The sequence below is a fragment of the Rana temporaria genome, chromosome 3, assembly GCF_905171775.1.
Source record: "Rana temporaria chromosome 3, aRanTem1.1, whole genome shotgun sequence".
NCBI classification, from domain to species: Eukaryota; Metazoa; Chordata; class Amphibia; order Anura; family Ranidae; genus Rana; species Rana temporaria.
In genome coordinates, this window is record NC_053491.1 from 195,541,032 (window position 1) to 195,566,878 (window position 25,847).

Here is a 25,847-nt window from a genome sequence, read left to right on the forward strand (position 1 = left end):
AAAAGGGAAAGAAAATGTACCATAAGGGGGTTCAATACAGTACAAGTGGAAGGGACTTGGGGAGCGCTAAATGTCCATGGGTTAGGGGAAAATTACTTGTCTTGGGTGCTGACAACCCATGGTATAAAAATTATTTTACTGTTAGGGGTCCCCACAACTTGAGAAGTTTTATCAAGGGGTCACGACACTAGAAAGGTTGAGAACTACTGCTATAGAGGGTTCTTTTCACTGCTTTGATGTGGTTGTGATCTACACATTTACCTGTGCACTATTGCAGATTTTTTTATTTCTTTTTTTATTCATCTTTGACATCCTGCAGCTTGTTTAACTTTGACATCTATAACTGACAGTTGACTGTCCAATTTGCCAAGCGTCTTCAGCAGATCAATACTTTGACATGTGATCAGTGTCAGGGGAAAGGTTTGCTGTGGGTACCAGATAAAACATTAAAGGTGAGTTGTTGACATTATTTTGCTTTCCCTTTTTGCTGAAACTAGGGATTATTATAATGTGAATTTATCATGTATATAGTTCTGCTATAATTTGTAATGTTTACATATATCTGCTCATCTTATTAGTAGTCCTTTTATGTAGGCAAACTACTGTTTTAGGTTTATTGCTTCTTCATCAAAAAGTAAAATCTCTTATATGAAGGTGTCTTAGGGAATGTTTTCTAGTGCTGGCAGAGGCGAAACTTCTCGATTGCGATCACATGCCTGTTGGTGTTCAGGCTTTCTGCAATCATTTTGATGTGTCTGCCTCTTGAGGCAAGCAGATATCATCAGCGTAGAAAATACTGTTTGGCAAATTATTAGTGAATAAATTAAGGTCAGAGAATATTCTCTTTAACTCGCTCATAGGGATTAATTGCTAAAACCGTATTTAGTGCTGCACTCTGGATGTGAATGGGTTTGTGGCTATGTTGATACCACTCTTGTGCACTATACTTTTTTATTCCATAAATTATTTTATTTGCTTTAAAAAAAAAAAAAAATTGTGGTCAATGTGTGCCTTCCATGCAGAGCTTAGCTGATTAACTTTTTATTAGCCTAAAGTTTCTCCAACAAAATATGCTTTAATTAGTCTTAACCCAGCATTGCAACATGTGCTGCATCCCTAAACATAAAATTTGTTTTGTAGATTAGATGGTGAGAATACTCTTATGGGTCATTCACTAGATTGTAGTGTGTTTAGAACATTCTGCATCACAGAGTTTCCATTGCTACATGCCCATAGTGATTTGTATTTTTGAAAAGGTGAATTAACTTATTCTGCCAGAAATTCAGTTTTAAGAGAACATATAGTCCTTTTGTGTTCTATCTTTATTATGGCCAAGATCAAAAAAATAATCAAATCTAGATGTAGTCAGGTTACACGTTTTCACATGATTTTCTCCATCTCTTTGAAACCTTCTGAAAAGTCTCTTGTTTTATATTTCCCCTTAAAACTATAACCTATTGTGCTTTGGTGTAAAATATTATTTTTTCCTTCTTAAACATTTAATTTTGTGGCACATCCATCCTGTGTAAAGACTACTAGCTGGATTCAGGATGGCGGCCGCATAGTTGTGGCGGCGTAGCGTATGGCATTTACACTTCGCCGCCGTAAGTTAGCGAGGCAAGTACATGATTCGCAAAGTACTTGCCTGCTAAGTTACGGCGGCGTAGCGTAAATTGGGCGGGCGTAAGGGCGGCTAATTCAAATTCAGCTGAGGGGGCGTGTTTTATGTTAATGGGGCTTGACCTGACATGATTGACGTATTTTACGAACGGCGCATGCGCCGTCCGTGTACATATCCCAGTGTGCATTGCGGCAAAGTACGCCGCACGGTCCTATTGGTTTAGACGTGGACGGAAATGACGTAAATCCCTATTAACGCACGACTTAATGACGCGGGAATGACAGCCATACTTAACATTACTATTCCAGCTATTTGATGGAATAACTTTAGGTCTGAAAGTGCGTTACGTAAACGGCGTATCTTTACTGCGTCGGGCAAGCGTACATTCGTGAATCGGTGTATCTACTCATTTACATATTCTAGGCCGACCGCAATGGAAGTGCCACCTAGCGGTCAACCTAAAAAGTACACTTTAGGATACAACGGTGTAAGACACTTACGCCGCTCGTATCTGAGCCTAATTTAAGCGTATCTGGTTACCAGAATACGCTTAAATTAGCATTGGCACAGATTCAGACTTAGGCTGGCGTATCAGTAGATACGCCAGCCTAAGTCTTTCTGAATCCACCTATACAGCTACATTCCCATGTGAACAAACAGGGATCACTTCTCTGAATCATTAAGAAGTGTGTGTGTGTGTGTGTGCGTGTGTGTGTAATGATGGCTATGAACTATCTAACTTGCAAACAGGCTTCTTTCAATAGAGCAGCTAAGAATATGCAGGTACATAAGTCAAAAAAAATTTACTCCCTAAAATTGGATACTCTGAATCCCCTTAATCTATACCTGTTCTGCAAGTGCTGTGCGGAAAAAAAAAACTTGGCATTGGAGGAGTACAGGTGCTTGGAAGCAGGAGCAAATGGGACAGATTTTGCCGAGTCTGCTGCAAGCCCTGAGGAAACTCCAATTTTCCCTCAAATAGTGTTTCCCTCATTCTGGAGTCAAGTCCAACACCGCTCCAGCCCACTGACTCAGGCTTCCCTTACAGGTGCGCAACACGCAATCTGTCTAAGGCAGACTTCATAGTCTCTGTCTGGTTACAAAGGTTATCACCACTTCTTGAATCCGCGGTGTGATACATTTGCCTATATGTCTCAGTTTACTGCTCCCTGCTAGCCAGGTTATTGATGTGCTAATGTCCCCTCACTATTTCTAAAGGTTAATTGATCTATTGTGTTGTGTGAAGGAGAGCTGGGTTTAAGTGGCTTGTGTTAATTATTCTGATTGCTTCATTGTGGTAATTATCTCTCTATATGCGGGGTCGAGCGGTCTGGTTGATGTATTCAGTACAGCTAGTGCTCAGCGTCATTGATGTCATTGTCTAAAGAAAATGTGTTTTCAGCATCGGCCCCGTCGTGTCTACCTAGTCATCTGTATGGAAGCCCCAGTGTGAGGGGGGCGGAGATTTGTCATTGTAACAGTTTTGGAAATGACATATAAGCTGTGTGTGTTATAACATTAAAGTCTGTGTTGTTCAAGCAGTAAGCTGGTCTCATGTGTGGCTTTCTGGGCGATTCCAGGGATATCCCTCCTCGTGGAATATTGGGGTGATTTTCGTTATGGGAAGAAGGGAACGTTGACGGGGATATCATACCGATACCGTCACAATTGGTTGGTAGCAGTGGGATTTTTCCCTTCTATTCCCCTTCACACCCGGATTCCAAGCAGACACTGGAAGAACTACTGGAAGTTCGTGGAAGGATTGCTAGCAACAAAACCAAGCGGGTCATCATAGCAGAATCAATGGAGCTAGACCAGGAGGACGGGATTGCAGCAACGCCAGCAGTACAAGAGATGGAGACACCAGTGATTCAGGAGGAGGAATCGCCAGCCAACAAGCTAATGAGAGAGAAGCTAGCGTGGTTCGGCCCAAACCCAACGCCAGATGTGGTACTGAAAGTGATGGACCTGTTAGCGAAGGAGGCTAAAGAAATAAGGGACGCAGAACTACAGTTAAAACTGGCAGCAGTCCAACAAGCAGCCGCACATTCTCCAAACAGTGAGTACAGCACAGCAGACGCAAGGAAGATTCCGTTTAGCGCTTTTAAAGCTTTTGATGAAAAGGACTGTGAGATTGATAACTTCCTGGCGGATTTTGAGCGACAATGTAACCTGCACCGAATAGCTAGAGGAGACTGGGTTGCAATATTGTCAGGCAAACTGTCAGGCAAAGCTTCTGATGCTTTCCGGACCGTGCCAGATCAGGATATCCATAGCTACGCCCGGGTTAAAGAAGTGCTCCTGGCTCGTTATGCAGTAACCCCAGAGTCCCACCGACAGAAGTTCAGGGACTCACGCAAAACCACGAAAGACTCTTACGCAGAATGGGCATGCCAATTGTCCCGGTCGGCCTCTAACTGGGCTAACAGCAGCCAGGCCACCACCGCAGAGGACATTTTGCAACTAATGCTCCTGGAGCAATTTTACAATCACATCCAGACGGACGTCAAAGATTGGGTGAGAGATCGCAGGCCCATGACTCTACCAGAGGCCGCGAAGTTGGCGGATGAATATGCAGATACTCGCAAGACGAACCAGGTCACACCACAGGAACAACCTCCACCACAAACGGTGCCCTCACACCCACCAACCGCTAGATACCAACCTCCTAACAGACCGGTGACATCTAGCCCTCGCTATCATCGCCAGGAGGGCAACGAACAACGCTGCTTCCGGTGCAAACAGCTGGGTCACTTCAAGCAGAATTGCCCCATGAATGACAACACCAGGTCAAATTGGTCTCAACCTGGGTACCGCCCACCAGCAGCAGCCCATTGTGTAGACTCGGCTTGGGATCCAAAGGAGCTGGGTCAGGAAGAACCATTGGGCACCCCTTACGAAGCCCTCATGGTACAATCTGTTATTACGGACAACAGGGAACACCATTGTCAGCTGGTCATGGGCGACAGCCCTGAGCCGGAAGGGCCCTGGAGGGAGCTGGGCAGAAAGAGGCACCGCCGGCCACCCTTCAAGAAGAAGAGGTCCTGGAAGCCGTATAACAAGCTGACCTGGGAGGAGAAGAAGCGACTGGAGGAGAGGGAGTCGCAGCGGGCGTCCCAGATGCGTGCCGAGATGTTCGCCAAGGGCCCACCGGTGGCCCCTTACACCACCACCCAGTTCCTGATGATGAAGGACCACGTGGAGAGCCTGCAGGACATGAGCAAGCAGGAGCTGATCCGTGAGTACATAGAGCTGGAGGAGTGCATAAGCCGCATGGAGGAGGAGAACAACCACCTGAGGTCACAGCAGCATGAACTGGAGATGGAGCTGGAGAAGCTCCAAGAGGAGAACCGGCGGCTGCGGAGGGAGCAGGGGGTGGCTGACCTTATGGGGCTCTGATTCCCCTCCCCCCCCCCCCCGGACTCTGAGCACCAGTGCTACAGCATTTCAACAAATATAACTTTTTCTTTTTATGAATCTCCTGGGATTGTCACTTCAGAGCCATAACCTGCCCCCTCCCATAGCGGGACACCTAGACGGCGGCGCACAGACCCATTCGCTGTCTTCACACTGACTTCTGGTGACTTTGCAGATCGCACAAAGACTTGGGGACTGACCGGCGTGTGATCTGACGACCCGGTGACATACCTGAGTCTGAAGCAGTTGCCAAGGGAGGTCAGTCATGCCAAACGGAGTTAACCTCTGACTAATAGCTCTGAACCCGTCAACCCTACTGGACCAGGGAAGGTCCAACCGGGTTTGCCGGAGCAGGGAGCAAAAGGGGGGCCATTGTGATACATTTGCCTATATGTCTCAGTTTACTGCTCCCTGCTAGCCAGGTTATTGATGTGCTAATGTCCCCTCACTATTTCTAAAGGTTAATTGATCTATTGTGTTGTGTGAAGGAGAGCTGGGTTTAAGTGGCTTGTGTTAATTATTCTGATTGCTTCATTGTGGTAATTATCTCTCTATATGCGGGGTCGAGCGGTCTGGTTGATGTATTCAGTACAGCTAGTGCTCAGCGTCATTGATGTCATTGTCTAAAGAAAATGTGTTTTCAGCATCGGCCCCGTCGTGTCTACCTAGTCATCTGTATGGAAGCCCCAGTGTGAGGGGGGCGGAGATTTGTCATTGTAACAGTTTTGGAAATGACATATAAGCTGTGTGTGTTATAACATTAAAGTCTGTGTTGTTCAAGCAGTAAGCTGGTCTCATGTGTGGCTTTCTGGGCGATTCCAGGGATATCCCTCCTCGTGGAATATTGGGGTGATTTTCGTTATGGGAAGAAGGGAACGTTGACGGGGATATCATACCGATACCGTCACAATTGGTTGGTAGCAGTGGGATTTTTCCCTTCTATTCCCCTTCACACCCGGATTCCAAGCAGACACTGGAAGAACTACTGGAAGTTCGTGGAAGGATTGCTAGCAACAAAACCAAGCGGGTCATCATAGCAGAATCAATGGAGCTAGACCAGGAGGACGGGATTGCAGCAACGCCAGCAGTACAAGAGATGGAGACACCAGTGATTCAGGAGGAGGAATCGCCAGCCAACAAGCTAATGAGAGAGAAGCTAGCGTGGTTCGGCCCAAACCCAACGCCAGATGTGGTACTGAAAGTGATGGACCTGTTAGCGAAGGAGGCTAAAGAAATAAGGGACGCAGAACTACAGTTAAAACTGGCAGCAGTCCAACAAGCAGCCGCACATTCTCCAAACAGTGAGTACAGCACAGCAGACGCAAGGAAGATTCCGTTTAGCGCTTTTAAAGCTTTTGATGAAAAGGACTGTGAGATTGATAACTTCCTGGCGGATTTTGAGCGACAATGTAACCTGCACCGAATAGCTAGAGGAGACTGGGTTGCAATATTGTCAGGCAAACTGTCAGGCAAAGCTTCTGATGCTTTCCGGACCGTGCCAGATCAGGATATCCATAGCTACGCCCGGGTTAAAGAAGTGCTCCTGGCTCGTTATGCAGTAACCCCAGAGTCCCACCGACAGAAGTTCAGGGACTCACGCAAAACCACGAAAGACTCTTACGCAGAATGGGCATGCCAATTGTCCCGGTCGGCCTCTAACTGGGCTAACAGCAGCCAGGCCACCACCGCAGAGGACATTTTGCAACTAATGCTCCTGGAGCAATTTTACAATCACATCCAGACGGACGTCAAAGATTGGGTGAGAGATCGCAGGCCCATGACTCTACCAGAGGCCGCGAAGTTGGCGGATGAATATGCAGATACTCGCAAGACGAACCAGGTCACACCACAGGAACAACCTCCACCACAAACGGTGCCCTCACACCCACCAACCGCTAGATACCAACCTCCTAACAGACCGGTGACATCTAGCCCTCGCTATCATCGCCAGGAGGGCAACGAACAACGCTGCTTCCGGTGCAAACAGCTGGGTCACTTCAAGCAGAATTGCCCCATGAATGACAACACCAGGTCAAATTGGTCTCAACCTGGGTACCGCCCACCAGCAGCAGCCCATTGTGTAGACTCGGCTTGGGATCCAAAGGAGCTGGGTCAGGAAGAACCATTGGGCACCCCTTACGAAGCCCTCATGGTACAATCTGTTATTACGGACAACAGGGAACACCATTGTCAGCTGGTCATGGGCGACAGCCCTGAGCCGGAAGGGCCCTGGAGGGAGCTGGGCAGAAAGAGGCACCGCCGGCCACCCTTCAAGAAGAAGAGGTCCTGGAAGCCGTATAACAAGCTGACCTGGGAGGAGAAGAAGCGACTGGAGGAGAGGGAGTCGCAGCGGGCGTCCCAGATGCGTGCCGAGATGTTCGCCAAGGGCCCACCGGTGGCCCCTTACACCACCACCCAGTTCCTGATGATGAAGGACCACGTGGAGAGCCTGCAGGACATGAGCAAGCAGGAGCTGATCCGTGAGTACATAGAGCTGGAGGAGTGCATAAGCCGCATGGAGGAGGAGAACAACCACCTGAGGTCACAGCAGCATGAACTGGAGATGGAGCTGGAGAAGCTCCAAGAGGAGAACCGGCGGCTGCGGAGGGAGCAGGGGGTGGCTGACCTTATGGGGCTCTGATTCCCCTCCCCCCCCCCCCCCGGACTCTGAGCACCAGTGCTACAGCATTTCAACAAATATAACTTTTTCTTTTTATGAATCTCCTGGGATTGTCACTTCAGAGCCATAACCTGCCCCCTCCCATAGCGGGACACCTAGACGGCGGCGCACAGACCCATTCGCTGTCTTCACACTGACTTCTGGTGACTTTGCAGATCGCACAAAGACTTGGGGACTGACCGGCGTGTGATCTGACGACCCGGTGACATACCTGAGTCTGAAGCAGTTGCCAAGGGAGGTCAGTCATGCCAAACGGAGTTAACCTCTGACTAATAGCTCTGAACCCGTCAACCCTACTGGACCAGGGAAGGTCCAACCGGGTTTGCCGGAGCAGGGAGCAAAAGGGGGGCCATTGTGATACATTTGCCTATATGTCTCAGTTTACTGCTCCCTGCTAGCCAGGTTATTGATGTGCTAATGTCCCCTCACTATTTCTAAAGGTTAATTGATCTATTGTGTTGTGTGAAGGAGAGCTGGGTTTAAGTGGCTTGTGTTAATTATTCTGATTGCTTCATTGTGGTAATTATCTCTCTATATGCGGGGTCGAGCGGTCTGGTTGATGTATTCAGTACAGCTAGTGCTCAGCGTCATTGATGTCATTGTCTAAAGAAAATGTGTTTTCAGCATCGGCCCCGTCGTGTCTACCTAGTCATCTGTATGGAAGCCCCAGTGTGAGGGGGGCGGAGATTTGTCATTGTAACAGTTTTGGAAATGACATATAAGCTGTGTGTGTTATAACATTAAAGTCTGTGTTGTTCAAGCAGTAAGCTGGTCTCATGTGTGGCTTTCTGGGCGATTCCAGGGATATCCCTCCTCGTGGAATATTGGGGTGATTTTCGTTATGGGAAGAAGGGAACGTTGACGGGGATATCATACCGATACCGTCACACGCGGGTTCCATCGGCTGCCTAGCTTTCCTCGGACTCTATTCATGGCCTAAAACCAGCATTGTTTGACACGTTCACTGCAGCAGAAAACAGAGGATGTTGAAATTCTGGCGCAGGCAGTTCAAGATTTTTCAGTCTGTGGATAGATACTCCCAACACTGCACAACCCCTGTATGTTGAAAAGTATGCCCTTCTGAGTTTTGTTTTCTTTTTACTTAGACCCACCTGGGTGGTCATTATGCCCCCCTTTTATGGGGATTCTGCTCTCTGGGTACAGGTCACTCTTCACAGAACTGCCTGCAGGATCTGCACTGTGACACCTCTCTGCACTGACCGGTTCCCAGTGGTGGATCCATCTGTCCCTCGACTCCTCTGCAGACAGGAAGTGGAAGTGTGCGTAGGAAAATTGCTTCCCCCCCACCCAGTGTTTTGCTCTGATTTGGAGGTTGTTTGGGAGCTGCAGCATTGATTGGTCCATACATCTATATAATGCCAGATTGACCCTCTCGAACATATGTTCCTCAGGGTTCAATCTTTCCGGTAAGCCTTTCTACAGTTGGTGACTGCTTCCACTTTTTTTGGTTTTTCACGTTTTGAATTATCGGAGCACCATCACTTATATATTTATTTGGACTATCACTTATTCTATAGAGACTGTGTTTGCACGTCTAATTAACACATGTATTCACAGATTCATAATATATACTATACATGTAGTATATTCATCAATTCCTTGTAATTTAGTGCTACACTTTATGTTTTGTATTTGTTTATCCACTTGTCTTTGGTTTTGTAGCTGCTTACTTTCTTAGACAGCGCGGAATTATCTTGCTTTTTGTTTCCATACAGGTCACTCTTCCCTGCCTGAGGCCATTCTCCTGTTGAGGTTGGGTTCTGTGACCTATACAGCACCTAGCGGCTATACTGCCTCTTTGAGTGGAGCCACTGCCTGAATTCTGTTCGACGTCTCTCTCAAACCATTGGTTACTAGGTGCCTGTTAAGCCTGTGATGTCTCTTGCTCCAGCAGCAAGATGCTGCTTTTTAGTTCTGTGGGCCTGTTGCTGTTTAGCTGTATTGTTGCCCACCCCTCGATTATTGCTTTGGGATATCCCATGGTCAATAGATCAGTTCTTGTGTCCTGCACTGTACGATAAAGAGAAATTTTGACAAACCTGTAAATTCTGTATTTTGGAATACAGTGCAGACACTGGTTCCTCCCCTCTTTTGTGTGATCTCTTTATTACTTGCAAACAAAACTATAGCCTCAGAGAATGGGCAGGGTTATATGGAGGCACCAGGTGTCAGATCAGCAAAGCTTTTTACCGGGTCCATTTGCCCTGAAGGTAGTGGCATATAACCCGTGGTCTGTGAATCAATGTCTCCTATGTGCTGTACTGCACTCCAAGATACGGAATTTACAGATGCGTCAAAATTCTAAAATGTAAATGCACTTTTTTTTTCTTGCATGATAAGGGTAGGGACTTGATTTGCTGTAAAAGGCTGCAAATTATTGTAACATTTTATTTTTAAAAATATATACCGGTATATACTGTATGAATGGTTTTCAACTCCAGCCCTTTGTTTTGGTTTTTGTTGGTCTTTTTAATAGAAAAGAAGGTTCAGACAACATTAACTTTTAGGCAAAAGCAGTCATGGTGTATTTTGTGGTGTTTAAATAAGAGATCCATTGGTATGTTGTCATCTTTGTTCTTGTGCAGATTTTGTACTTGCAAGATGTGAATGCTGCAAGATGTACTATGTAATAAAGTATTCATAATGCTTCAATACCTCTGTTCCAGGTGTTGCAGCTTCTAGTGATTGCAATGATTAACTTTTATTTCCCCCTCCATTTTGCTTCTCTGACTGTAAAAAGCACTGCAGAGAAAAACTGGAGCATAAGGGAAGAAAGCGTTTTTAAAAGGCAATGTAGTAAAATAAGAAACACACACATAAATATATCGGATTGACAGCACTATCAAATCTTTTAAAACCTATTCGTAATGGATCAGCTTCAGCTCATACTTATTTAACTAGCCTTGGTTTGGACACATTATTGCACATATACTCTCTATTTATCTGTTCACAGCTGTACAGTATATTTTATTATAAAGGACAAAGTGTAGACTAATTCATTATTGCATATTTCTCTTTCTTGTAGGGAGAATAATGTTTAAGGTGTTGTGGGGAATCCTATAACTTAAATCATCAGTACGGCAACCTTCTGAGTGGCGAAAAGGTAGCAGACACCTGGAAAAGCATCTGTGGTGGCAGCAACTCAGTGTATGTCAGAAAACCCAGTACTTGCATGCACAAGGCTAAGGCTGGCCATAGTTGAATTGTCTTCTTTTGTTCAAGCAAGCCGATTCCTCTATCCACACAGTTGAGGTGGCGAGCGGAATCCTCCTTGCTGAGACATTTCATTAGAACAGTGGGGATTCTTCGCTGTCGGAATACACTGATCAGCAACTTCAGATGCTGATCAAGAAATGTTTCTAAAAAGCCAGTTTAATAGAAATCAAACATTTAACAGAACATTCATTCCGTATTCTGCTAACAAAATGAGTGTGTCCTGTAATTTGCCTCCAGCATTGCTCTTGTTGCCAGGGGCATCCATTTTGTTGAAGCCCAGAGCAGTCACTTCCTTACTGAGAACTCTCCTTCTCCTTGGTCTTAAAAGCTATCAGTGGCGGTTCGTCCATAGAGGGCGCTGGAGCGCCGCCCCCTCTGGCTCTCACCGCCACTGAGTGAAATAACATAGATTCATGCATTGCACGAATCTATGTTATTTTCGCCGCTGCCGCTGTTATTCAGATGGTCGGCGCTCAATGTCCGGCCATCTGAATAACGCCAGCTGGTTGGCTGTAGGGAAATGTCTATCAAAGCCAACGGCTCTGATAGGCTTTCCCAATACAGCCCGGAAGCTTATTCTCGGAGCGCACAGACTGTACGCCCCTTGAATAAGATGACAGGCGTCTCAGCCAATCACGTTGGCCGGTTCTGGCTACCTGTAACCTGATTGGCTGAGACGCCTGTCAGTCATCGAGGGCGGGAGAAGACATCGTGGGACGTGAATGCCTGACTCCAGTAAAGGTAAGTGCCGGGCGGGGGGGAAGAACGCAATTTACAGGGCACAGTGGGGACAATTGGCACAGCGGCGACCATTAAAGGGCACAGTGGCTGCGTTTAATGGCATGGCACAGTGGTGACAATGGATGGCACAGTGGCTGCATTTGATGGCATGGCACAGTGGTGACAATGGATGGCACAGTGGTGACAATGGATGGCACAGTGGTGACAATGGATGGCACAGTGGCTGCGTTTAATGGCATGGCACAGTGGTGACAATGGATGGCACAGTGACTGCGTTTAATGGCATGGCACAGTGGTGACAATGTATGGCACAGTGGCTGCGTTTAATGGCATGGCACAGTGGTGACAATGTATGGCACAGTGGTGACAATGGATGGCACAGTGGCTGCGTTTAATGGCATGGCACAGTGGTGACAATGGATGGCACAGTGACTGCGTTTAATGGCATGGCACAGTGGTGCGAATTGATGGCACAGTGGCTGCATTTGATGGCATGTAACAGTGGCTGCGTTTGGGCACAGTGAGACTGCAATTTTTTTTTTCCTTTGCGCCCCCCCAAAAATTTTGAGCACCAGCCGCCACTGAAAGCTATATGTCGCTTTTTGTAATTAAAATGTGTGCATTTCAAGCCTTGATTGTATGTCTTCTGTCTGCTCAACTAGAGCAAAAGGCTGCAAGTGTTTTCCAGTGCTTAAGTTCATAGTACTGCAGCTGCTTCTCAGGGAGAAAGGAGAGAATATCAGGGAGATAAGACACTATCCTTGTGAGTTGAATTCATTGCGTCTTAGTGGCAGCAGAGTTTGACCTGTCACCTCTGCTGCTTTACTTTTTTTCTCTCCCTAATCTGTGTTCCCTCTGCACAGTCTGTTAGTCCTATTGTTTCTTTCGCCTTCAGCAGCAGTAAATCTTTAGGCTCTCAGCAAATTGGCCTCTAGTGAATCACTAATTATCTGCACAGTGCTGAGATTAAAGCGGAGTTCCACCCAAAAGTGGAACTTCCGCTTTAAGCACTCCTCGTCCCCTTACATGCCACATTTGGCATGTAATTTTTTGGGGGGGGGGGGAGTGGGGGCTTCGGTAGGAGTGGGACTTCCTGTCCCACTAACTCATTTCACCCAGGGACCGCCTCGGCGACTTCTCTTCTTGCCTTCTTTAGGCGATCTCCAGGGACACGTGACAGGTCCCAGGAGATCGCCTGTCCACTCATAGAGCGCAGCGCGACTCGCGCATGCGCAGTGAGTGCCCAGCCGTGAAGCCGAAAGCTGTCATGGCCGGGTGCCCACACTATGAATGGAGGCGCCGGCCGAGAGAGGGGGGGGAGGAGCGGAGCTCCGGGCGGCCGCATCACTGAACCATGGAGCAGGTAAGTGTCTGTTTATTATTTACACTTTTTGTAGCTGCTGACTTTTAATAAACACTGAAAGGCTGGAACTCCGCTTTAAAGGGCAACTGAGGCTGTGCAGAGAAGGATGAGAATGTGCATTACTGCATTTTAAACAGGATAGGCACTTATTTGTATTGTTTTACATGGCTATAAAAAAGGAGCTAGCATGAAGTAATTTATCAAAATGTAATTTTCTGACTAAAGTACCAGTTATGATTTACTTTATAGAGTCAACACCTCACCTCTACATCAGGGGTCTCCAAACTGTGGCCCGAGGGCCGAATGTGGCCCTTTGCTAGCCTTCATCCGGCCCTTGGGGCACTATTCCTCCCAATGACACCAATAATGGGGCACTATGTGTGTATATATAAGTATAAACCAGTATAAATATCACATAGATATGCTAAAAACCTTAAAAGATGGGCACATAAGTAAGTTGATCACAAAAACTTAAAACATAAAGTACATAGCTTTACCTAAAAGCCTACATTAAAATGCACAATTTTTTTTAATAATCCTTTCTGTTGTCTACTCTTCACCATGGCCCCACAGTAATACCATCCTGCATACATATACATAATACATACTTAATACATCCATAATACATCCTGCATACTTAATACATCCTGCATACCTGACACTCCTGTGAATTACAAAAAGCATGCCAAGCGGCCCATGTGCTAGTATACTTATCCAGTTTGTTGCAGTTTTCAATGGACTATGAGTGCACTGGTCAGCTCATTGAATCTTCCTCCAGCTTTCTTAATGCAAGCCAATACATAGGTATGGGCAGAAAACTTAACAGAGTGTTTGCAGAAGCCTGACATCAGTGATTCACTGATCGCTGGTGCATTACTTTGCAGACTCTTTTGTAAAAAAAAAAGAAAAGTAATAATAAATGCCCTCAATAAATTTACCCTCAAAAATGTTTTTTATTATTTTTTACGTAAAGGTGAACTTTAGCCTTTCAGCCATGTTATGATTGTTTACATTTTGGTTTATTATTTTCACATGTATGTAGATCATCGGGACCCTGCCTAGAAGTATGCCTAATTTCCCTGTACCTGCTTTGTGCTATGCAACTAGGCAGCCAGCAACCGTCATGAACTCTGTTTTACTGTTTCTATGCTCTGCAGGCTTTTCCTAAGCTCTGGGTATTGCTGCTTGATACTGTTGAGGGGTTTCCAGTAGTAAAGTTGGAAGAAACATAACTTAAGGACAGTGCACACTGCAAGTTGTTATAATTAAAAAAAAAATTGATCACTGGCTGCAAGTGCTGATCGGGTGCTGGTTTTCCAGCATGCCCCTTCGACAAAAGCCGGTCGGGAAAAAGACCGCTGTATTGGCTGATTTTCGTGTAACCGGTCACCACCGTTTACGACCTTCCATCAACTACGACAGCTCATCTGACACACAGACAAACCAGCAGGCATCCCATTTCCCAGAATAACGAGACTTGCTCCGTGTTCTCTGGTTTCAAATGTAAGACAACTTTAATGGTTCACACTCAGCTTTTATACAGTTTTCAAGGCACAGGAACAATCAAACTCTCCACCCACACCCTGGGGGGCTTCAATACACCTTCAGATGGCTAATTGCTAAACATTCTAGACATCTCTGCGCCGGGCTATAATTATCCTGACCTAATCACTGTACATTTCTTCATTAACAGAACTCAAACAAAACACCATCACACAATGATCTCTTCTCAATCCACATCCCTAGACAGACGTTCTGTCTCCGCATACAGCTTGACAAGTTTCATTACACATCTTATATCAATAGAATTCACACAAAGCAGCATCACACAATGAGAGGTCTTTTAGAAGCAGACTCAATTAGCATGTCACTAGCCAGGGCTAATCATCGAAATTAGTCACTATCGACTGGTTGGGTCACAATTAACCAACAACTTGCAATATCTCAAGATCCTACAATATGAACTATCAGTGATGTCCCCTGTCCTGTAATTTAGGATATAATTTCTCAGTCACCCTATGGCCCTATCGGACATAAGGTGACCCTAGACATAAGACTCCTTGGTGACGCCGGTACAGGAGTACCCCTCATCCTTACAAAGTCTCTGTTTGTCCCGGGTCATTCCGTTACAGTGTGTACTCGGCTTTAGTTGTGATTTTCGGACAGTGTGTACCCAGCTTTAGTTGACTGAGACACTGAGGAGTTTGTATAGTGGTGTGTGTTGAGGGAAGTTGATGAAATAGTTGGAGCTACCAGTTTTTTTCCCCTGATGGGGTTTGCTCTACATGGATTCAGGGTATATAGCTCTGTAAAGTACATTGCTCTTGCTAGAAGGTCTGTCTAGACTCAATCGTATTGAAGAATTTAATCTTCTGTGCTGGAGAGTGGGAGAGCTGGGTAGAAGTTGCTGCTGCTGGACATGGCCAGGATTTAATGCATACAGAAATAAGGTACCTGTGGCTGCTCTGAAATGGTTAAAGGCCTAAGGCAGGATTGGGTTATCCTGCATCCAATTTGCATGTCAGGAGATTATGACTGGCTATTTATGGTACATGGTATATGGTACATCTCCTGTGCATCTTCTGGTCCATTTCAGGTCCGAACTCAGCCAAAAATTTGGACTGATGGGACCTGAAACAGTAAACGGGTGCATCGAACCCCTGCTGTGAGCCACTCCTTGAGGCAGTGCGAACCCAGCCTACTTTGTGGCTGCTGTTAAAGGGCCAAAGAATTTAAAGAAATTGGATAGAAGCTACACTGAATTCAGATCTGTCTGCTACCTGTGTGTAACAGATTTTCTGTCATCTTTAGGTGTGTACTGTATTCCTATCCTTCTTTGCCATTTGAAGTCGGCAATATAAATGCAAAAGGATTAAAGTGTTGGGCATTCAATTTATTTACCCTACCATATAGTCAGTGATTCCACTTGGAGAGAGTACGCGCCCATGAAAGTAAGTACTGGGGCATTTGAAGTTTTATATTTGTTCGCCATGAGCTGTTAAATTAAAAGGACATAATTCCTGAGAAATGTCCGACTCACTGGAGCTGGGGAAACCACTATATGTGTTCCAGGCATGGGTTTTCATTGATTGGAAGAGGGATGAGAGTCACACTGATGACCACTAGGATTCACCAACTTGATCTTCTGGACATACCAAGGTACTATGTAAAATTTATAAATGTGACATCTGGGCAACCTAATAGTGGACAGAGGGAGAGTAGTGGGTTGGAGATGTAAAGTTCCCCTAGGGAAGGAGACGGGTATTAAGTAACCACCTTGCATGCACAGTTACCCAATACATGCATGTCAGATGTAAAACATTTTAATTGTTGAGTTTGTATTGCTAATGTTAGCGGTCATTCGAGTTCAGAGGGTGCAGAGGCACAGTCTTTGGTTGCAGAATAGGGACCTGTTAGCATAACGCTTTCCTGCTTAGAATCCTTGCTCTCACTCTGACGTTCATGGCAATCCTTATGTGTGGTGCATTTATAGGTGTGCAGGACCTAAATGTGCATTTGCATTTACATGTAAGCATGGGCTGATTAGGGGTGCTTTTAAAAAAAAAAATAGTATTTACATTTTTTACACTTTTTTTTTCTATTTTTTTTATTTTTTTTTCATTCAACTCGATTGCTATTACAAGAGATGTTATTCGTATGTGACAGGTTGGGCAGTGAGAGGTACTCCTGGGAGATCAGGGGTATTTAAGACCCCCTGACCCCTCCTCTGCCCTCCAAGGCAGCCGATCAAACCAAGATCTATTTGACCAGCTGCTTCCCTTGCTAGGAAAGAACTAAATTGAAACTGGAGGTTTCTTTTCTCACGGAGGAGATGGTGAAAAAGATGTTCCTCCTCCTCTGTGGGCAGCCGACCTGACCCCTGGAACTGGTAAAATCGGGGGGGGGTTTAAAAACGTGCATCTCAACAATTTTAGCCTCCTTGAGTGATCACAAGAACAAATACAGGAGTGAGTCTCCAACAAGGGACACAAACAACAACAACAAATTTAGAAGGGTTCTAACCCCTCCAATCTTCATCCCAAACTTGACTTAAAATAAAAGTTTGGGCTATAGAAACCCTCTATTTAAGGAGATTAGCATACATTTCTAATTTCCTCCCTGGTCATTGCTTCTCCTGCTATCGTCTCCGGCAGACATCACCTCTCTTCTTGGTGGCAGCCTATTCAGTTTGGCTGCTTTCTGTTTGGTGTTGGCAGAAATTGCTGCAGCCACTTTAGCACTGCAGTATGGAAAGAGGAGTACATTTTCCAGCTACAGGGTGTCAAGCTGTCCATTGTTTGTTTTGGTATTTTGCACATAATGTTTCGCAGAGCTATTTTGGAGGTAGTTTCCTTTTTAAATGTGAAGGGGTTTAGCCTCTCTGAGCTTTTTAGAGGAATGGAACATCACACAGATTGTAGTTCTACCTTTCTAGGTTTAATGACATTCAAGGCATTTGAGCACGTTTTACCACTTGCATGTTCCTGCCTATAAATGCCAGTGTACTTTGTATCTGTAGTCCAGCCAAAGCTGTAACACCTACAATGCATCATAATTGTAAGACGGGGGCTTCCTAGGCAGTCTTTGCAATGGCTACATCCTCTGACTGCACTACATGAGCCATTTTAAAAGCAACATTTGACATAAGGATGCACTTGAAGAAAGATGGGCTGCAGGGTCGAGTCATCAGAAGAAAGTCGGGCTGCAGGGTCGAGTCATCAGAAGAAAGCCATTACTACGCAAATGCCACAAAGTATCCCGCTTACAATACACCAAACAGAACAGAGACAAGCCTCAAACCTTCTGGCACAAAGTCATTTGGAGTGATGAGACCAACATTTTTCCTTTTGGCCACAACCATAAACGCTTCATTTGGAGAAGAGTCAACAAGGCCTATGATGAAAGGTACACCATTCCTACTGTGAAACACTGGGGTGGTTTGCTGATGTTTTGGAGCTACAAAGGCACAGGAAATTTGGTCAAAATTGATGGCAAGATGAATGCAGTATGTTATCAAAAAATACTGGAGGAACATTTGCATTCATCAGCCAGCAAGCTGCGCATTGGACGTACTTGGACATTCCAACATGACAATGATCCAAAACACAAGGCTAAGTCGACCTGTCATTGGTTACAGCACAATAAAATGAAGGTTCTGGAGTGGCCATCTCCTGACCTCAATATCATTGAGCCACTCTGAGAAGATCTTAAACTTGCATTTCATGAAAGACAGCCCAAGAATTTACAGGAACTGGAGGCTTTTTGCCAAGAGGAATGGGCAGCTTTACCATCTGAGAAGATAAAGAGCCTCATCCACAAATACCACAATAGACTTCAAGCTGTCATTGATGTTAAAGGGGGCAATACTCGGTATTAAGAACTGGGGTTTGTAAACTTTTGATCAGGCTCATTTGGGTTGTTTGTGTTGTGATTATGGTTTTAAAAAGAGTAAACAGTTAATTTATACTAACCATGAGTGAAAGAAAAGTTTTTGTTATCATTCATATTCTCTGAAAAATGGCCAAGAAATCATAAACTTATGAGCACAACTGTACTAAGCTCTGGAGTAACTGCACTTGCAATGTGCAGTGTCTATTTGCGTTTAGTAAAACCAAATTTCTGTGTAGGGCAGTGGTTCTCAACCTGAGGGTCGGGACCGCTCCGGGGGTAAAATGACTATTTGCCAGGGGTCATCGAATCCTGGGCTGTTCATGTAACCCGCAGCCGCCCATTCAGCCATCCATTCAGTTCACAGCATGGCTGGGGGGCAGTGACTAGAGGTCAGCTGACTGGTGAGGAATGTGAAGTGGAAGGGGCTGGAGGAGACCCTATCTGCTGATTTCGGCATAGGTGTCACTGCTACGAGACACCACAGAGCTGGAGACACAGCGAAGCCGTAGACACAGTGAGTAACACTACCTGTGATTATAGTTGCCATTACAAGTCCCCACTACAGTTCTCAGATCTGCAGATGACCTTGATCAAGATCACCCAAGTTGGCTGATCAGAACTCAACCCCCACCCCCCAGCACTACCACTCATCCCATTTTCCCTACCAAGGAGTCAGAGAAGGAATAAAAAGAGAATACATTGAAGGGAGAGGAAAAGAGGGGGAGGAACAAGAAAAAGGGAAAGAATAATGGAACAAGACAGAAGGCTAGAGATATGGGTGGGGGGCAAGAAATTAGGATAGAGACAGATAAAAGGGAAAGAAAGGAGAACAAAGGCTGGTACATCCTAAAATTTACCATAAAGGGTTTTAATACTGTACTAGTGGAATGGACTTGGGGAGCACTAAATGTCCATAGGGTAGGGGTGCAAATTACTTGCCATGGGTGCTGACAACCCACGCTACAAAAATTTTACTGTTAGGGGTCCCCACAACTTGAGAAATGTTATCAAGGGGTCACGGGCACTAGAAAGATTGAGAACCACTGGTGTAGGGAAAGGCGATCTGTGGGGCATGACCATCTATAGTAGCTGCCCCTGAAAGAATTTGACAAGCCCAATGAAGATGTTTTTTCGTTACTCAATTGTCATTGGAGCACTGATAGTACTTTGCAGCCTGCACATCATTTGTAACCATCACCCCATCAGGTAAAATTGACCAATCGGTTGCCAATTCTTCTTTTTTTGTTACATGTCCTCCATTAGAACTCATTGTTTTATAGACAAAAAAAAAGCAAATATCTTCCTGAGCTAGGTTCCAAACGTGAATATGGAGTTTTTCCTTAGGCACCAAAAGACTATCTGTTTCAATAAATGTTGAAGAAAAAAATTGCCTGTGCAATGTTTAAGGAATGTAATAAATCAATATCATGGGCAAAGGTGATGAGCAATTTGTGAGGACTCAAGATTACAGATGGGTGAAGTTATACATTTAAAATGAATTGCCTTTCCAATAGTTTAACTGGAAGGTTTCTATTAACCACTTAAGATCCGGACCTTTAGGCAGGTAACGGACCCGGACAGTTTTTGCGATTCGGCACTGCGTCGCTTTAACTGACAATTGCGCGGTCGTGCGAAGTGGCTCCCAAACAAAATTGGTGTCCTTTTTTCCCCACAAATAGAGCTTTCTTTTGGTGGTATTTAATCACCTCTGCGTTTTTTATTGTTTGCGCTATAAACAAAAACAGAGCGACAATTTTGAAAAAAAATGCAATATTTTTTACTTTTTGCTATAATATCCCCCAAAAATATATATAAAAAAAAATATATGTTTTTCCTCAGTTTAGGCCGATAAGTATTCTTCTACCTTCTACCTTGATTGGTTTACGCAAAATTTATAGCGTTTTCAAAATAGGGGATAGTTTTATTGAATTTTTCTATAAAAAAAATTTTTTTTACTGCTAATGGCGGCGATCAGCGTTTTTTTTTTTTTTTTTCGTGACTGTGACATTATGGCGGACACATCGGACAATTTTGACAAATTTTTGGGACCATTGTCATTTTCACAGCAAAAAATGCTCTAAAAATGCATTGTTTACTGTGAAAATGACAATTGCAGTTTGGGAGTTAACCACTAGGGGGCGCTGAAGGGGTAAGTGTGACCTCATCTGTGTTTCTAACTGTAGGGGGGCGGGGCTGGACAGGTGACGTCATTGATCATGTTTACCTATATTAGGGAACACGCGATCAATGACAGCGCCACAGTGAAGAACGGGGAAGCTGTGTTTTCTTCAGCTCCTGGTACCGATTGTGGGACTCCAGCGGCGATCGAGTCCCGCGGCCACGGAGCTTCAGACTGGGTCGCGGGCGAGCGCGCGACCCACGGCCGGGCACCTAAAGAGGACGTACGTGCCTGTGCCCAGCCGTGCCATTCTGCCAACGTAAATGTGCAGGAGGCGGTCCTTAAGTGGTTAATCTGTGGGATGATATATACTGTTTGATTATTAAAAAAAAAATCCTTTTTATGCAAAACCACAAATAAGGGTTCCAAAAGCCTCTCTGCCCCATGCGAGTCTGTCACACATTACATTTAGACGTGGTGTTCCAGCATGAGCAAGTGCTGCACTGAAACTAACTTGTGTGTATCAAGCCTGCTGTTTAAAGGAAAAGGGCAATGTCACCCACTTTTAAAGGAGAAACCAGGGTGGATATAAATCAATGATTTAAAAAAAAAAATTCTATTTAAGATACATTAATAATTTAGTTTATTTAGCATGAAATGGAGCTTAGTTATGTAGCATGAGGCTGTGTATTCTGCAATATTTTCATTTTTGTAAACTCTTTCAATGAATCCAAGCTCTGCAAGCTGAGATAACATGCACTGCATTGATGCATTCATACAATTTCACAGTAACCATGAGATAAAACAAAGTTCAGGAATTTTTCTTTATCCCATTGTTATGCAAATCTATGTACACTACAAACTGTATGATTGGATTCTGATATCTCTGTTTTACTATCCTAACAGCTTATTATTCTAAATAGGAAACCTTCATTGTGTTTTCAAATATTAAAGATTCTAACTACCAGCAAAAAAAAGTCGTTGCATTTAAAGAGCACCTGTCATTTCAGATCCATCATGGCAGCACCTGTTAGCGGGCATCCACTCACCTGCTGCTGCCACATCCCTCACCTTGTTGTGTCACCTCCGCATCACCAGCTGTCCTATTAAAGTGAATGAGATTGTCGGTGAGACAACAGCGGGTCAGAGGAGAAGCCACTACGGACGGAGATGACATTTGCTCTTTAAAAATTATGATTTAAATCAAGCCTTTTCACTAGTGATTCAAATCAACCTTGATTTAAATCAAATCAACCCTGGGAGAAACACAGCCAAAACTCATTTGGCTGTACTTCTCCTGTAGATCAGAGGTACAGTTTGTTCTGCACTCCTGTGACCCGTTTTCAGCTGACGGCATGCTGATGTCACAGAACCAGTCCAGGCTCAGGCAAGATGGCGACAACAAAGTCTCTCAGTGAGCCGCTGAGAGCCTGAGCTGGCTGCTCCACAGCCCAGCGCTCCAGTGTGTGTGGCGGGGCAGAGCAGACAGCGGGGACTGACAGTCACCATCTCTTTGCTCAGGGAGCTCTGTGAACTGAGCGATCAGCTGGGTTTAATCGCTCGGTTTTCAGTGTTAGAGCCGGCAGAGGACTGATGCAGCATTGGACGTTCTGAATATTCATTAGTGTGTGACTAGCTATGAAACTAGTGACTCAACATGGTTTATTGCTGTACTGTCAGTAATAGTTACTTGAACCTAATAAAGAATAAGTAGATTTTTCTTTTAATTTGCAACTTTTTAACCACTTAAGACCCGGACCAAAATGCAGCTAAAGGACCCGGCCAGGCTTTGCGATTCGGCACTGCGTTGCTTTAACAGACAATTGTGCGGTCGTGCGACGTGGCTCCCAAACAAACTTGGCGTCCTTTTTTTCTCACAAATAGAGCTTTCTGCGGTTTTTATTTTTTGTGCTATAAACAAAAATAGAGCGACATTTAAAAAAAAAAATGCAATATTTTTTACTTTTTGCTATAATAAATATCCCCCAAAAATATATAAAAAAACGTTTTTTTCCTCAGTTTAGGTCGATACGTATTCTTCTACCTATTTTTGGTATAAAAAAAAAATCGCAATAAGCGTTTATCAGTTGGTTTGCGCAAAATTTATAGCGTTTACAAAATAGGGGATATTTTTTTTGCATTTTTATTAATTATTTTTTTTTTTACTACTAATGGCGATCAGCGATTTTTTTCGTGACTGCGACATTATGGCAGACACTTCGGACAATTTTGAGACGTTTTTGGGACCATTGTCCTTTCCACAGCAAAAAATGCATTTAAAATGCATTGTTTACTGTGAAAATGACAGTTGCAGTTTGGGAGTTAACCACAAGGGGGCGCTGAAGGGGTTATGTGTGACCTCACATGTGTTTACAACTGTAGGGGGGTGTGGCTATAGGTGTGACGTCATCGATTGTGAATCCCTATAAAAGGGATCACACGATCGATGCCGCCGCCACAATGAAGAACAGGGAAGCTGTGTTTACATACAGCTCTGTGCTGTCATCACATTACCAAAGAAATACAAAATTCCTTGGCAACATGTAATTGCACCATTCATTTCTATGTAAGAACTGTGGAAGTAATTTTAAAGGGGTTGTAAAGGTACAATTTTTTTTCCTAAATAGCAGTCCTCCACCTTAGTGCAGTCCTCCTTCACTTACCTTATCCTTCGATTTTGCTTTTAAATGTCCTTATTTCTTCTGAGAAATCCTCACTTCCTGTTCTTCTGTCTGTAACTCCACACAGTAATGCAAGGCTTTCTCCCTGGTGTGGAGTGTCGTGCTCGCCCCCTCCCTTGGACCACAGGAGAGTCAGGACACTCTCTACGTTGCAGAAAAAGGAGCTGTGTGTTAGTGGGCGTCCTGACTCTCCTGTAGTACAAGGGAGGGGGCGAGCACGACACTCCACACCAGGGAGAAAGCCTCACATTACTGTGTGGAGTTACAGACAGAAGAACAGGAAGTGAGGATTTCTCAGAAGAAATAAGGACATTAAAAAGCAAAATGGAAGGATGAGGTAAGAGAAGGAGGACTGCACTAAGGTAGAGGAAGCTATTTAGGTAAAAAGAAATTGTACCTTTGCAACCCCTTTAATCACTGCTAGATGTAAAATTAATACTGCTCTTAATTTACCAGTGATATGTTTATCGTTCAGCACTGCCATCGTTCAGCACTGCATGGGTTAACGCTTCCAGAGAAGGAACATCACATTGACAGGATGGAGATGAGAAAATGCTGCTGTAGAGCAGATGTTGAGTACACGGCCCCCTACACAGCTCACACTGGGAGCATGAATGGGTGGAAGGACCAGGAGTAACCCAGGAGAAGCAGCCAGCTCCATCCTTCCCATCGTTTCTTTTGCTCAGTGCATAGCTACAAAGGGATCATCACGGTTTAGGCAGCTGATCTAATGCTGCAGGTTCCTTTGCTGGAGAGGCAGCGTGGATCTGTGTAAATGATACATTGTCATTAGATGACACAGAGCTGATCTCCGCATCACCAGGAGGAATCAAACCGTGTCACTCCCCTCTGGGACTACCTTCTCTGTTGTACGCGCAAGGAATTCGTATGCTTGTGCTGCTGCTGCAACATCTCTGAGCAGGGCTTGTGTATGTGCATTACTGCCGGAAAGCAGCAAGAGAAGAATGATAGCTGTCTCTTTCAAATGTCGTTGTCAAATCCTGCGGAGACTGGTTAAAGGTATGGTGCTTTTTTTTTCTTCTGCTCCTCCAGTCCCTGGCACACTCTGTCTTTTCAAATGCGCTGGCTCATGCTTTTGCCTTTACAAATATGCCTGTCCTAACAATTTATAGTCAAGCAGCAAAGAGCATAGACTGTTCAAAGCGCGAGTCCCTCATAAGCCATTCACACCACGGACATTTTGTCTTACCTGCAGTTTGGTCTGTATGATTTTATTGTGCCTTTTTTTATTTAATATCTGATTTATTTTTATTTTATTTTTACCTGTAGACATTTTATATTTTCTTTCCCAGTGACATTTTCCTGTTTGGTATATCATCTCCACAGAAACAGTAAGTCTTTCCACTGCACTGCAATGCTATATAATATCCCGTTAGTGATGCAAGCTCTATGGGCAACTTCCAAGCAAATAAGTTTTAATTCTGCTCATGTATGCGGTTAAACGCTAAGATGCGCGTAGTCATTAAAGCAGTTTATGAAATATGTAGGAAGAGCAGGAGCAATGGTTGTATGCTGAGAAGGTATTCCATTATAAACTGTATGCAGCTATGATTAGAAAAGGGTGAACTTGTGACCTCCTTGTTCTTATCAAAATCCATAGATTTGCCGAAATGATTTCTGTCATCTAGTAAGCGAGCAGATAATTCCCATGGATTCTTCTGCTTCGGCTAAACGATCCTAATTATTTTCTATAAAAATGCAATTACAAGTCATTAATGTTTGTGTTTTGAAAGGTAAAGTCGCTCAATTCAGCATTTTATATTGAAGAGGGAAAACTTTGTGCATCCAATGGCTTTTAATGTCAAGGTAGCCTAGCATTGTAATATGCTTGTGATGAGGTCATTTGAAAGCACTGCACGTCCGTTAGTGCACAAAGCTTTTATATAACCAGTAATTAAGATTTCTCTGCTCCTAGTGGCAGCAAAAGGGTTAATATGCGGGATGCACATTACATGCATTCTGCATTTTGCATGATGGCAGCCTGCAGTGTAAATATGAAGGGCCATGCTGTATTTGAAGCATGGACTTGTTTCCGTCTTCCCTTGACAGTCATTCTCATAATTCCAGGTTCTCTGCAGCGACCTGATAATATTTTAATAAGATGGTTACAGAGCCACTGGTCACAGCGCAGCCAGCTGAGAAATGCCAGTGGCCCGTAGCAGGGTATTAAAATAGTGCATGTTTCACTGGCATGTTGGAATCTCATGGAATGAGTCCCTGATCATTTTGTTCCAATTGGTGATCAGCCTATTCATGGTTGCATAGTTAGGTTGAAAAAAGACACCAGTCCATCCAGTTCGACCATAAAAAAAAATATCGTACAATCCCATATACCCACTTCTATACCCACAGTTGATCCAGAGGATGCCTTCTGAAGTAGTTTTGTTGGTAGTCCAAAATGAGCTTACGCATAGCTCCCAACTGTCCCTGATTTCAAGAGACTGTCCCTAATTCGGAGCAATGTCCCTTTGTCCCCATCAATTGCACCTCATTTTGGTTGGATCTATATAGTTGTATATAAAATTCACTTTTTATCTTTTAAAAAGTGTTTCCCAGTGCTAAGCCTTTCATCCAAA

At 44.4% G+C, this 25,847-nt stretch overlaps 1 protein-coding gene across 15 annotated transcripts in view; it reads left to right on the forward strand.

Annotated features, from left to right (window-relative positions):
• Nucleotides 1-25,847, forward strand: part of GRIP1 (glutamate receptor interacting protein 1) — a 713,137-nt gene that overhangs the window by 386,720 nt on the left and 300,570 nt on the right. Inside the window, exon 1 of one of the 15 annotated variants that reach the window (XM_040344056.1) lies at nt 23,949-24,270. The exons of the other annotated variants lie outside the window; for them this stretch is intronic. Within the exon in view, the coding sequence (XP_040199990.1) occupies nt 24,216-24,270 (55 nt within the window). The 5' untranslated portion in view covers nt 23,949-24,215. Of the gene's footprint in view, nt 1-23,948; nt 24,271-25,847 lie in introns of those variants that run through there. 15 annotated transcript variants of the gene reach the window in all.